This window comes from Gymnoscopelus braueri (genome assembly GCF_963280865.1).
Source record: "Gymnoscopelus braueri genome assembly, chromosome: 17".
Classification (NCBI taxonomy): domain Eukaryota; kingdom Metazoa; phylum Chordata; class Actinopteri; order Myctophiformes; family Myctophidae; genus Gymnoscopelus; species Gymnoscopelus braueri.
The window spans coordinates 20,086,544-20,098,358 of NC_137617.1; the positions used below are offsets into that span (position 1 = coordinate 20,086,544).

General features: G+C 41.3%; 1 protein-coding gene across 1 annotated transcript in view; it reads left to right on the top strand.

Annotated features, from left to right (window-relative positions):
- LOC308105027 (low-density lipoprotein receptor-related protein 2-like) overlaps positions 1 to 11,815 on the top strand; it is a gene marked incomplete at both ends in the record, with an annotated part of 73,237 nt that overhangs the window by 32,860 nt on the left and 28,562 nt on the right. The window contains 13 exons of the mRNA XM_080455662.1: positions 214 to 462; positions 1,077 to 1,285; positions 1,985 to 2,169; positions 2,656 to 2,884; positions 3,166 to 3,343; positions 3,830 to 3,958; positions 8,074 to 8,240; positions 8,491 to 8,634; positions 9,031 to 9,140; positions 9,467 to 9,644; positions 10,202 to 10,415; positions 10,892 to 11,131; positions 11,465 to 11,656. Coding sequence (XP_080311788.1) covers positions 214 to 462; positions 1,077 to 1,285; positions 1,985 to 2,169; positions 2,656 to 2,884; positions 3,166 to 3,343; positions 3,830 to 3,958; positions 8,074 to 8,240; positions 8,491 to 8,634; positions 9,031 to 9,140; positions 9,467 to 9,644; positions 10,202 to 10,415; positions 10,892 to 11,131; positions 11,465 to 11,656 — 2,424 coding nt within the window. The remainder of the gene's footprint in view (positions 1 to 213; positions 463 to 1,076; positions 1,286 to 1,984; positions 2,170 to 2,655; positions 2,885 to 3,165; positions 3,344 to 3,829; positions 3,959 to 8,073; positions 8,241 to 8,490; positions 8,635 to 9,030; positions 9,141 to 9,466; positions 9,645 to 10,201; positions 10,416 to 10,891; positions 11,132 to 11,464; positions 11,657 to 11,815) is intronic.

The window sequence follows — 11,815 nt, forward strand, 5'->3', positions numbered from 1 at the left end:
ACTACGCTTTCCTTTACATTTCTAAACATACACATACTGGTAAAAAAGTACTTTAAAAAAAAAGGTTTAATAAATGCATGATGTTTCCAAAGTCAATGAGTAGGCTAATTGTGTTAAATAATCGGGATCTCAATATTGACCAAAATAATTGTTATTATCTTTTTGCCATCCGATCGTGATTGCAATTATTGAATCCCCTGTCTCTCTTTCTAGACCAAAATGACTGTGCTCTGAACAACGGCGGCTGCAGCGACAGCTGTATCCAAGGCCCGTTCGGGGCCCAGTGCACATGCAGTCCAGGATACCAGCTGCTCAACGACTCCAAGACCTGCGAGGACATCGATGAGTGTCTGATCCCCGGCTTCTGTAGCCAGCAGTGTTACAATGAAAGGGGATCCTTCAGATGCTACTGCTCTGACGGTTACCTCCTAGCGCAGGATGGACGCACCTGCAAAGCCACTAGTGAGCAGCTAAACTGTTGGAAACCAATCTCACTCCAGGCTAAAGTAGGGTACTGGTTACAAGGAATTTCAGCGCAGTATAGTTCTAAGAGCCATGTGCTGTGTACAGTAAAAGCTAACAAAACGCTGCATCGTGATGCATTGTGAGCTTGTAGATTGGCTGTTTTTGCTATAAATCTAACTGTTGTACAATTGTCCTGGCTCTCAAGTGTAACATAAGGGATTACATATTATACATTTTTGTCCACTTAAACTATCCCAGTCATGTGATTGTTATTATTATATAACAAAATTATGCTAGTCATATGACTGAGATAATACAGTTACAGTAGTACAGTGTCTTAAATGTTAAATTGTGTGGCACGAGTGTCAGAGTAAAGAAGTGCAATGTCACATGTCGTTAAACTCACACAAGCTATTATATACAGTATATAAAGTTATTGTTTCACCAGACCTCCTGCTTCTCATATAAGTTATTTGAAGTTATTGGCAGTTAAAAGACATGCAAAACACCTGTTAACTAGTTCACAGGATGTTACAGTATGCTCTTGTCCTCAGTAATCCCTAAACGTTGATAATAAGTTAATTGAAATCATAATATTCTGAATCCATCAGATCCTGCCGCAGCTGTGCTTCTGGTCGCCAAGCGAAGTCAGATTATCGCCAACAAGATCAACATCAGACCGCCCCAGTTGCATCCAGTTATCAGCGGCTCGAACATTGTGACGGTGGACTTTGATCGGGTGACCTCCAGAATCTACTGGGCCGATGCCAGTCAGAAGAAGATCTTTAGTGCTTTCCAGAATGGAACAGATAGTCGGGAGGTAGGATGAATACATTATTAAACTCACTAGCAGTGGGGCTCAGTGAATGGCAATGGACAACTCTTTGGTGCCAAACACAAAATCACTCAGTCATTCACTACCCCCGTATGACTCAATGTTCACTTCTCCCTACTCCAATCCCTACAGGAGTTTTATGTAGAGGACTATATACAGGAGTGGTGAACTCATAAAAAAATAATTTAAAAAAGCACATTCTGGAGACTACTCTGGTCTCTCCAATGACGTCATTGCTGTAGCATGCCATTAACATCAGCATTTTTCTTTCGGCACAATGCATGATGAGGGTGTATAGAGTTTGCAATATAACTTTTCACGATGCATTGATAAGCAGATAAGATACGCTATAATAACTATAACTATATATTCGGAGTTCGGACACCACAAAAAAATAATTAAATCACTTTACTATATAGTGAGTAGGGAGTGATTTCAGACACAGCCCTGGTCGGAGGCAATGTTTAAGTTGCTTGATTCAGCAGTTAGATATTTGACATTCATTTTATCAGACACTCCCCCTTCCTATACAAACCCATCGTAACTTCCAAGTTAACTCTGAGAGTGTACAAAATGGACCGGGAAAGGGTCCATTTAGTTAAATTTGTCTCTCAGAGTTATAAATGGATACATTAACATTGACGATTTGTACTGTGTATTTAATGCCTATCTGTTTTGTTCTAGGTGTTGTCCTCTGGTCTGATGGCACCAGAGACTATAGCTGTGGACTGGGTAGGTCGCAACCTCTACTGGACGGATTCTCTCCTGGAGAACATTGAGGTGTCCACCTTGGACGGCCGCTTCAGGAAGGTTCTGATCAACAAGAATGTCACCAGTCCACGTGGACTGGTCCTGGACCCACGCAACCAGTAAGATGAAGAGACTCTCCCTTTTAGCCCATTAAGACCTGAGGCCGATTCTACAAAATGCCTTCGAAATCAGTAGTTCTCACACTTTTTCTCACAAGATTTTTCAATAATGTTCGAAAATAGCAGATGCACAAGCTCGCAGCGCTGCACAAAGTGATGAGCTGTGAGCTTGTATATCTGCTATTTTTGCAACGCAAAAATCTAAATTGACACAGATGTGTGTGTGTGTGTGTGTGTGTGTGTGTGTGTGTGTGTGTGTGTGTGTGTGTGTGTGTGTGTGTGTGTGTGTGTGTGTGTGTGTGTGTGTGTGTGTGTGTGTGTGTGTGTGTGTGTGTGTGTGTGTGTGTGTGTGTGTGTGTGTGTGTGTGTGTGTGTGGCGCTGCTGCAGCAGCAGCAGAACTCCTGGGATGCTACACAGTATATGGTGCAGGACCAATTTACACCGTCAGTTAAAAATTCTTTCTTCTTCTGTCATTCTTCTCTCAGCACCAACTTGATGTTTTGGTCCGACTGGGGTCAGAACCCTAGAATTGAGCAAGCCGGCATGGATGGAACCGCGAGGCGGGTTATCGTCAGCACCAAACTGTACTGGCCCAACGGTCTGGCCCTGGATTACACCACGCGCAGGGTGTACTTTGCAGACGCCTACCTTAAGTACATTGACTACTGTGACTACGACGGCGGTAACCGCCAGCAAGTCATAGCGAGTGATATGGTAAGTTGCTTTATTCTATTTTCGTTTGTGTAAGTTCAATTAATTGTAGTTTATCCACTTTCAACCTGGCATCCCTATTTTTGGCATGTCATTGTAGATAAAAAATGTCAAATTTGCAAAATTGTATATCTGCAAGCTCACGGCACGTTGTGAGCTTGAAGATCAGCAATTTGTGACACGTACGACGAGGTATAAGAAATGACTTCATTAAGTGCTTATTACCTTTACAAAGCTGAAACCATTGTTCAGCAAGTGTTCTGTATTTGCTGACCTCCCTCCAGGTTCTCCAGCACCCCCATGGCATGACCATCTTTGAGGACCACGTCTACTGGTCAGAGCGCTACACCAGCAAGGTGATGAGGACCAACAAGTTCCACGGCGGCAACATCACCACCCTGATGAACAGTGTCTACCAGCCCATGGGTGTTGTCATGGACCACCCCATCAAACAACCAGCAGGTGCCTACCAACACAACAACAACACATACAGTCTAATAGCAGCATGGTTCCCTGTCCAATCTTTTGCTATCCATAGTTAAATGCCGTCTGAGTACAACGACTCTGTGTGTGTGTGTGTGTGTGTGTGTGTGTGTGTGTGTGTGTGTGTGTGTGTGTGTGTGTGTGTGTGTGTGTGTGTGTGTGTGTGTGTGTGTGTGTGTGTGTGTGTGTGTGTGTGTGTGTGTGTGTGTGTGTGTGTGTGTGTGTGTGATATTTTAAATTCTTATTTTCAAATTATCGTGAAAAATATGGAACAGTTTTGCATTTTTTTAACAACACAAATCTTCTCTTATGGGGGTCCTAGGCACAAATATTTTCAGATGGGGCCAAATACATATTAGCAATTTGGGGGTACTTGACATGGAAATGTTTGACCCCATGGACACGTAGGGGTCCATGGAGTGTGGAGACCCCCTGAATTTGACCCTGTACTCTCTGTGTGTGCAGCTTTCAACCCATGCCAGGAACACCTGTGCACTCAGCTGTGTCTGCTGTCGATCCTCAGACCCAGGTATTACTCCTGCCACTGCCAGTCTGGATGGAAGCTGGATGCTGACAAGCGTACTTGTATCAAAGGTACTTTCTATAGCTTCATTAAACTGTTTCAGAGGTACCTTTTACAGTGCAATTTACAGTATACTGGTGGTACTGAGGTAATCTCACTTGGCAAAGCATCTTGTTATGCATTAATATTAATCAGAATTAATAATTTGATTATACTGTATTTCAGTTATTTGTGTTCGGTACTGTATATATTTTTTAAATTTTCTTTGTCATTGGTACTGTACATAAAGTATTTATATTTTCTAAATTGTTGGCCTCTACTTTCTGTTCAATTAAATTTCCTAATGATCTTTCTTCTGACATAATTACATTGTAATAATTTATTATTATTATTATTATTATTATTATTATTATTACTATTATTATTATTATTATTATTATTATTATTATTATTATTATTATTATTATTATTATTATTATATTACACAGTAAAAGTGTTACACAGTGTTAATTTAACTTGGAGAGTATACATTATGCTCCAACACTGGACTCTTTTAAGGCTGCTTTGAAAATACACCAGGCTTATGGCAAATAGTTTGTTGTTACGGGGCCAGAGCTCAGCTCTGGACCTGTTTTAATGTTCCCCTCTTTTTTCTTCTGCCACTTTTGGCAGTTCTGGCTGAACCGTGCATACGCTTTTTACGAAACTTGGCCATATGGTAGATGGTCATGAAAAACTATCAAGAAATAATTCTCACAATCTTTCGTCAAAAGGTGGCGCTATAGCAAAATGCCAACTTTGAACAGGTACAACTCATGCCCTGTTTGACCTACAGCCATGAAACTTCAATATACATATGCGTCTACTCATGATCAACAACTTTCACACTCTGACTTTTGACCTCTGACCTTTAGATCTCCCAACATTTTGAATTATATGAAAAACGGTTCAAACCTATCTCCTCCTGGGATTTTTGAGTAATCTGCACGAAACGTTTTACACATGAACTTTGGACCTATGCCGACAAACATGTGCAAAAGATTTTCCATAAGTGAAAAAATTAAGCTTTAATGAGCCAATGAATATTGCAGTTTTATGACAATTATTCATCTGCCCCTATACATGCAGACTCACATTTCTTTGAAACTTTGCGGTAATGTTGAGGGTCATTCCAAATATCACTGAAACCAATCTTACTCCAATTGGTCAAAGGGGGGCGCTATAGCATTTTTTTTTAAATGCAAACTTTAAACAGGCAAAAGTCATGCCTCGTTTGGCCGACAGCCATTAAACCTGCTTACACATGTGCCTTGACTCATGAGGAACACATGTATCACGTTGACCAGTAAGCTCCGCCCTTAGATTGTCTGCAATTTTGAGCAGTTTGAAAAACACTTAAACCCAGGATTTTTCTGCTATTTGCGTGAAATTGTATCATCTGAGTGATCTCCTTTTTCACAGGTTCTTGTCTGTTGGTCCAATGGCTTCTCCCTTAAACGTGTGCTTCACAACCTGAAGGTTGCCAGTTCAAGCCTCACTTGATACGGACTTCATTAAAGTTGCATTGCACACAACATGATTGTGTCAATTAATACATGTGCAATTGTTAAACATAACCTGAAATACTTATTTGAGAGGGTATGTTTTTGCAATGTATGACATACTTCATTCTGAAAATAGCCTATCTACAATCTCAATACTTTTCAGATAGCAACGTGTTTCTGAGCTTGTAGATCGACTGCTTTCACTGGTTCACTTTTATCTTCAACAGACAACCTCAGCCTGGACAAGGCTATAGCACTATAGGTAGTGTTGCAGCCCGTCAATCCGAAGGTTGAGGGTTCGATTCCTGTTAATGGCAATAGGTTGACACGTCCAATCAATCCATTCTGCTTCAATCTATTGTTTCCATGTCTCTCTCTCTTCAATCTATTCCGTTTCCATGTCTCTCTCTCCGCCCTTAGAGTGTCTGCAATTTTGAGCAGTTTGAAAAACACTTAAACCCAGAATTTTTCAGTTATTTGCGTGAAATGGTATCATCTGTCTGACCTCCGTTTTCACTGGAACAGGTCTGTTGGTCCCATCGCTTCCCGCTTAAGTGAATGTTTCACAACACCAAGGTTGCCGGTTCAAGGCTCACTTGGTGGAGACTTCATTTAAAGTGCATTGCAAACAACAAGACTGTATTAATGAATACATATGCAATTGATAAAGATAACATGAAATGCTTATCTGAGAAGGTCTGTTTTTGCAATGTATGACATGCTTCATTCTGAAAATAGCCGATCTACAATCTCAAAACTTTTCAGATAGCAACGTGTTTCTGAGCTTGTAGATCGGCTGCTTTCACTGGTTCAGTTTTATCTTCAACAGACAACCTCAGCCTGGTCAAAGCTATAGCACTATAGGTAGTGTTGCAGCCTGTCAATCCAAAGGTTGAGGGTTCGATTCCTGTTAATGGCAATAGGTTGACACGTCCAATCAATCCATTCTGCTTCCATCTTTCTCTCTCTTCAATCTATTGTTTCCATGTCTCTCTCTCTCAATTAATGCATGTGCAACTGTTAAAGGTAACATGAAATGCTTCTTGGAGAGAGTATGTTTTTTCAATGTATGACAAACTTCATTGTGAAAATAGCCGATCTACAATCTCACAACTTTTCAGATAGCAACGTTTTGTGAGCTTGTAGATCGGCTACTTTCACTAGTTTTCGTTCCGAGGAGACACAAAAATGCCTTTATTGGTAAATGGTTTGTGAACCAGTGATCTAGAGTAGTTCGGGACACAGAGGCTTGGTTCATAATGGACGGAAATACTTATAAATATCAACAGACACTACCAGTAATTGTGTCACTTAATACATATGCAATTGATAAAGATAACCTGAAATGCTTATTTGAGAGGGTATGAAGTATGTATGACATACTTCATTCTGAAAATAGCCGATCTACAATCTCAAAACCTTTCAGATAGCAACGTTCTTTCTGAGCTTGTAGATCGGCTGCTTTCACTGGTTCACTTTTATCTTCAACAGACAACCTCAGCCTGGACAAAGCTATAGCACTATAGGTAGTGTTGCAGCCTGTCAATTCAAAGGTTAATGGTTCGATTCCTGTTAATGGCAATAGGTTGAGATGTCCAATCAATCCATTCTGCTTCCATCTCTCTCTCTTCAATCTATTATGTTTCCGTGTCTCTCTCTCTTCAATCTATTCCGTTTCCATGTCTCTCTCTCTCTCTCTCTTCAATCTATTCCGTTTCCATGGCTCTCTCACTCTCTCTCTCCAATCTATTCCGTTTCCATGTCTCTCTCTCTCTCTTTCTCTTCAATCTATTATGTCTCTCTCTCTCTCTCTCTTTCTCTTCAATCTATTATGTCTCTCTCTCTCTCTCTCTTTCTCTTCAATCTATTATGTCTCTCTCTCTCTCTCTCTCTCTCTCTCTCTCTCTCTCTCTCTCTCTCTCTTTCTCTCTGCCTCTCTCTCATCATCATGTAGATCGGCTACTTTCACTGGTTTCTGTTCCGAGGAGACATACAATTTCTCTATCGGTAGATGGTTAGGGAACCAGTGATCTAGAGTAGTTAGCGAAACAAAGGCCTGGTCCATGAGGGACGGAAAGACTTATATATATCAACAGACACTATCAGGACTATCATATCTCTAGCTCAATGAGAAGAAAGGCAGCCTATGAGTCCAGAGGTCACCGGTTCGATCCCTGTCCCCGACAATGTGTTGAGGCGATCATGATGATCTGTCTCTCTCTCTTCAATCTATTCAGTTTCCATCTCTCTCTCTCTCTCCAGTTTCCATGTCTCTCTCTCTAGTTTCCATGTCTCTCTCTCTCCATCTCCAGTTTCCTTGTCTCTCTCTTTCTTCAATCTATTCAGTCTCCATGTCTCTCTCTCTCTCTTTCACTGGCCCCGTGTTATCGCTGCTTGCAGCTATATTTTTTTCATTGTTTTTGATGTAAAGCGTCCTTGGGTTCATGAAAGGCTTATATATATTAAAGCTATTGTAATTATGTCATCATTATACAAATGGAACCAAATGGACCCCCATATGTACACTTTTGTTTTCCAATTTTTCTCAGCAAAAACAAATCCTTGACATGGACTGCATAAAAATAAACACTCAGAGTTATATTAACACAGGATTGTATCTATTCTATTCTATTGTGTATCAGACAACAGCCCATTCCTCATGGTGGTGAGGGAGTCAGCGATCTTTGGCATTCCTCTGGACCCTGCTGACCCGTCCAACAACGCCATGTTCCCTGTGTCCGGCATCTCCCAGGGACAGGACATCGACTTTGATGACCTGGAGCAGTACGTCTACTGGGTGCAGAGCACAGTGAGTAGTGACTAGTTTAACCACTTAGACCCTCTATACTTAGTAAAACCTACTTTTTTCACTGTACTTTTTTCACCAAATCTCACAATTAATGTGAGCTTGTAGATTGGCTATTATTGGCTAATGTGATTAATACACAATATATAATAATGATAATTTAATAATTTATGGAGTATTTATTTTGATATATTTTAATTTAAATGTATATTTTGTCACCTCAGAGTCTGTATTTGTTTGCATCTTCAACCAGGGATCTATATGGAGGGTAAAAACCAGTGGGACCAATCGAACCCAGTTTGCTCCAGCTGCTATCATTGGTTCACCTTCTGGTTTGGCTTTTGATTGGATAAGCCGCATGATGTATTACACAAATCCCACCAACAAAGCTATAGAGGTAAAAAAAAAAAAGCTATATGAAATATAATGGCCCATGTATAGTAACACTAGACTGATCTGACCACAACTAGAGTGACCTAGATTGAATGTTTTTTCCTTTGAAGTTTCATGCTTCAGTTAGGCGATGATTGAGATAAATGGCTAAGACCTGAAGTTTCTTCCTATTGTACTGTAAAAACAAGGACATAGTCTGGGAAGAGCCTGGCCCATTGTAGCATAATATGTCTATTCCTCATAATCTTTCATTAGGATATAATGTTTTATTGTGTTGTCTAATTATTTATTTTCTGTTATCCAGTCCAGCTGAATTTGCTTGTCATCTCAGGTTGCTTTATAGTCGGATAATCTGAACAAAATCACTTCAAACTAACCGATCAAACTAATGTAAACACAGGTGATCCGTGTAGATGGAGACCAGCACTACAGGAAAACCCTCATCACCAACACAGGCAAACCAGAGGGAGCCAGACAGCCTATTGGAATAGCACTGGACCCAGCCAGAGGGTAAAACTAATAAGCCTCAGTGTTCATTTAACTCTAAAAATGTACAAATGGAACTTAATGGCATTTGGTGAAATTGGTACATTCTCAGATTTAAAGCTTCAATCCATACATTTTAAGTCCTACCCAGGATTTTAACACAAGTCTCCCATGTGGGAGACCAAACATCTGTCATTCATCCAAGAGACAATCAGTGCTGATATTGTGTGAATGAGCACCTCCAACCACTGCAGATGTGCTAGTTATATTTGTATTTCTCTACCATACAGATTTGTTAAAATAATGTTTTATTCATTAAAATAAGTTACAACACTCCCTTCCCCTCACAGGAAGTTGTTCTGGACAGATAAGGGGACGGATAGTGGGGTTCCTCCCAAGGTTGCCAGCTCGGACATGGATGGAGGCAACCTGAAGACACTCTACACAAGCAACCTGGCCAACATAGGATTCATCACTGCTGACATCTCCACCAGCAAACTCTACTGGACTGTGGCTAGCACTGGGGTGGTGAGTATACATGCTAGATCCAAGGAGCATGTACTGTATGCCTGTTATCGGATGCATGCTGCCATACAGTATGTGTGCACATATATACATGCATTCATGCATATACATACAGAAGAGATTTTGTGCATGAACAAAAGCACATACATTTAAGTGTATTTTAAGTATAGGGTGAAATTAGCTGCTTGTTTGTGAAATAGAGTTTGAAGCAGATCTTAATGTTAATGTCACTCTAGGCAGATGTCAAGAAAACAAAAGCTAAATAGATATTATTCCGAAAATATGAATATTTATATGTATTAGATTTCAGCACTTTGCCACTATACTAGAGTACAATGTCTACTGAAGAACATTTGATGTTACTGTAAATCAACCAACACTGATGGTTCTACAGTACACAGTAAAATCCTCAGTGTTAATTTATCCATTTGTAACTCTGAAAGAGTGCAAATGGAACCAAATTGAACCTTATGGGTCCATTTGGTTACATTTGTACTCTCTTAAATGAGTTAAATGAACACTCAAGAGTTTACACTACAGTATCCCATTGTTCATGTCAGATTGAGTGCGGTACGATGGACGGTGTGAGCCGCGTGACAATCGTCAGTGGCCTGTCCCGCCCCTGGGGCCTGACGATCTACCAGAGCCACCTCTACTACACCGACCAGGACTATGAGGTCATCGAGAGGGTGGACAAGGATACCGGCGCCAACATGGTCATTATGAGGAGTGGCATGTCAGGTCTACGCTCCCTCAAAGTCCACGCCCGAGATGGTGAGTGGTCTCACTGGGGTCTGACACATACCCTTTTGTCATTTTAATTTGTTTTTTAGGTATCGTTGCTGACATTCCTATCCAGCAAAATGCCACAGGCATTCTCTACAACTTGTGCAAGAGACTATTGCCTGATTTATACTTGGTTATGCGTCGTGTCTCGCACCGGAAATCGCTCACAACGTGTCGAGCTGCGATGCGTTGTGAGCTTTAAGAAGTACTTCCTACACCTTTCCTCCTATCCAGAATTCAGTAACTGCAGAAGTGGTGTGATAGATTGATTGATTGAATTCTTTGACAAAATCGCATGTACAATTGAATACAGGTGCATACGACGGTCAAAAGGATAGACACAAGAGCTGTGGTCCTTTTCAGGAAAGAACGCCGGGGGTGGTTGGGGAAAACAGAAAAAAGAAGGAAATAGTTGCATACAGTCTGATATACTGTCAGTATATCTGTATTCTCCACCCATGTAGACTCTGCAGGGACCACCAACGCCTGTAGCTCCAACAACGGCGGCTGTCCCCACCTGTGCCTCCCCAGGCCGGGGAACCAGAAGACGTGTGTCTGCACCACGGGGTTCGTGGCCTCTCAGGACGGCGCCCGCTGTGAGCAGTACGAGTCTTTCGCCATCGTCTCCTCCTCCCCGCTCATCAGAGGTTTCCACATCAACAGCTCCGACCACTCCGAGGCCATGCCGCCCATCAGTGGATATAGTATGTTGGTTTTTAAAGCTGCAATCCATCAATTAATTTGTTAAATGATTATTTTTTTATTTTAACCGATCTGTATGGTAGAGCAGTCGTTTGGCATATGCACTAGACCACATTGGACCTCCATATAATACGATTTTTATCTTGAGGACCCCAATCTACGCTATAAAATCCTTTATTATTAACTCAGAGACTGTACAAATGGATTGGTTCCATTTGTACAGTCTCAGCTGCAGTGGTTAGAACTTAAGTGTGTCTGATATCACCAGTTCACTTAACTCACTTAATGTTAACCACAACTCGGGGTCTGACGCACAAAACGTTTCCCTTTCCCAGGTTCCTCCTACTCCATCAAGGACAGGATAGACCTACATATTGAGTCTGGCTTCATATACTGGACGGACAACAGCAGCTCCAGCTCCTATAAGGGCATCTTCAGGGCCAAGACGGATGGAGCCCTCTTCAGCAGTGTTGCTAAAGGCGTAAGCATAGGACGCATCCAGGGCATCGCCGTGGACTGGATCGCAGGTAGAGAAACGCTGAGTCTGTCCATCCACCCCCCCCCTCCCTCCCTCCCTCCCTCCCTCCCTTATTAATCCCTCTTACACATTCTTAGTATATGAAACCTTCCCTTATTAAAGACAAAACTAAAGAGGATCATGTATTCTAAACATTGCGTATTTTGTA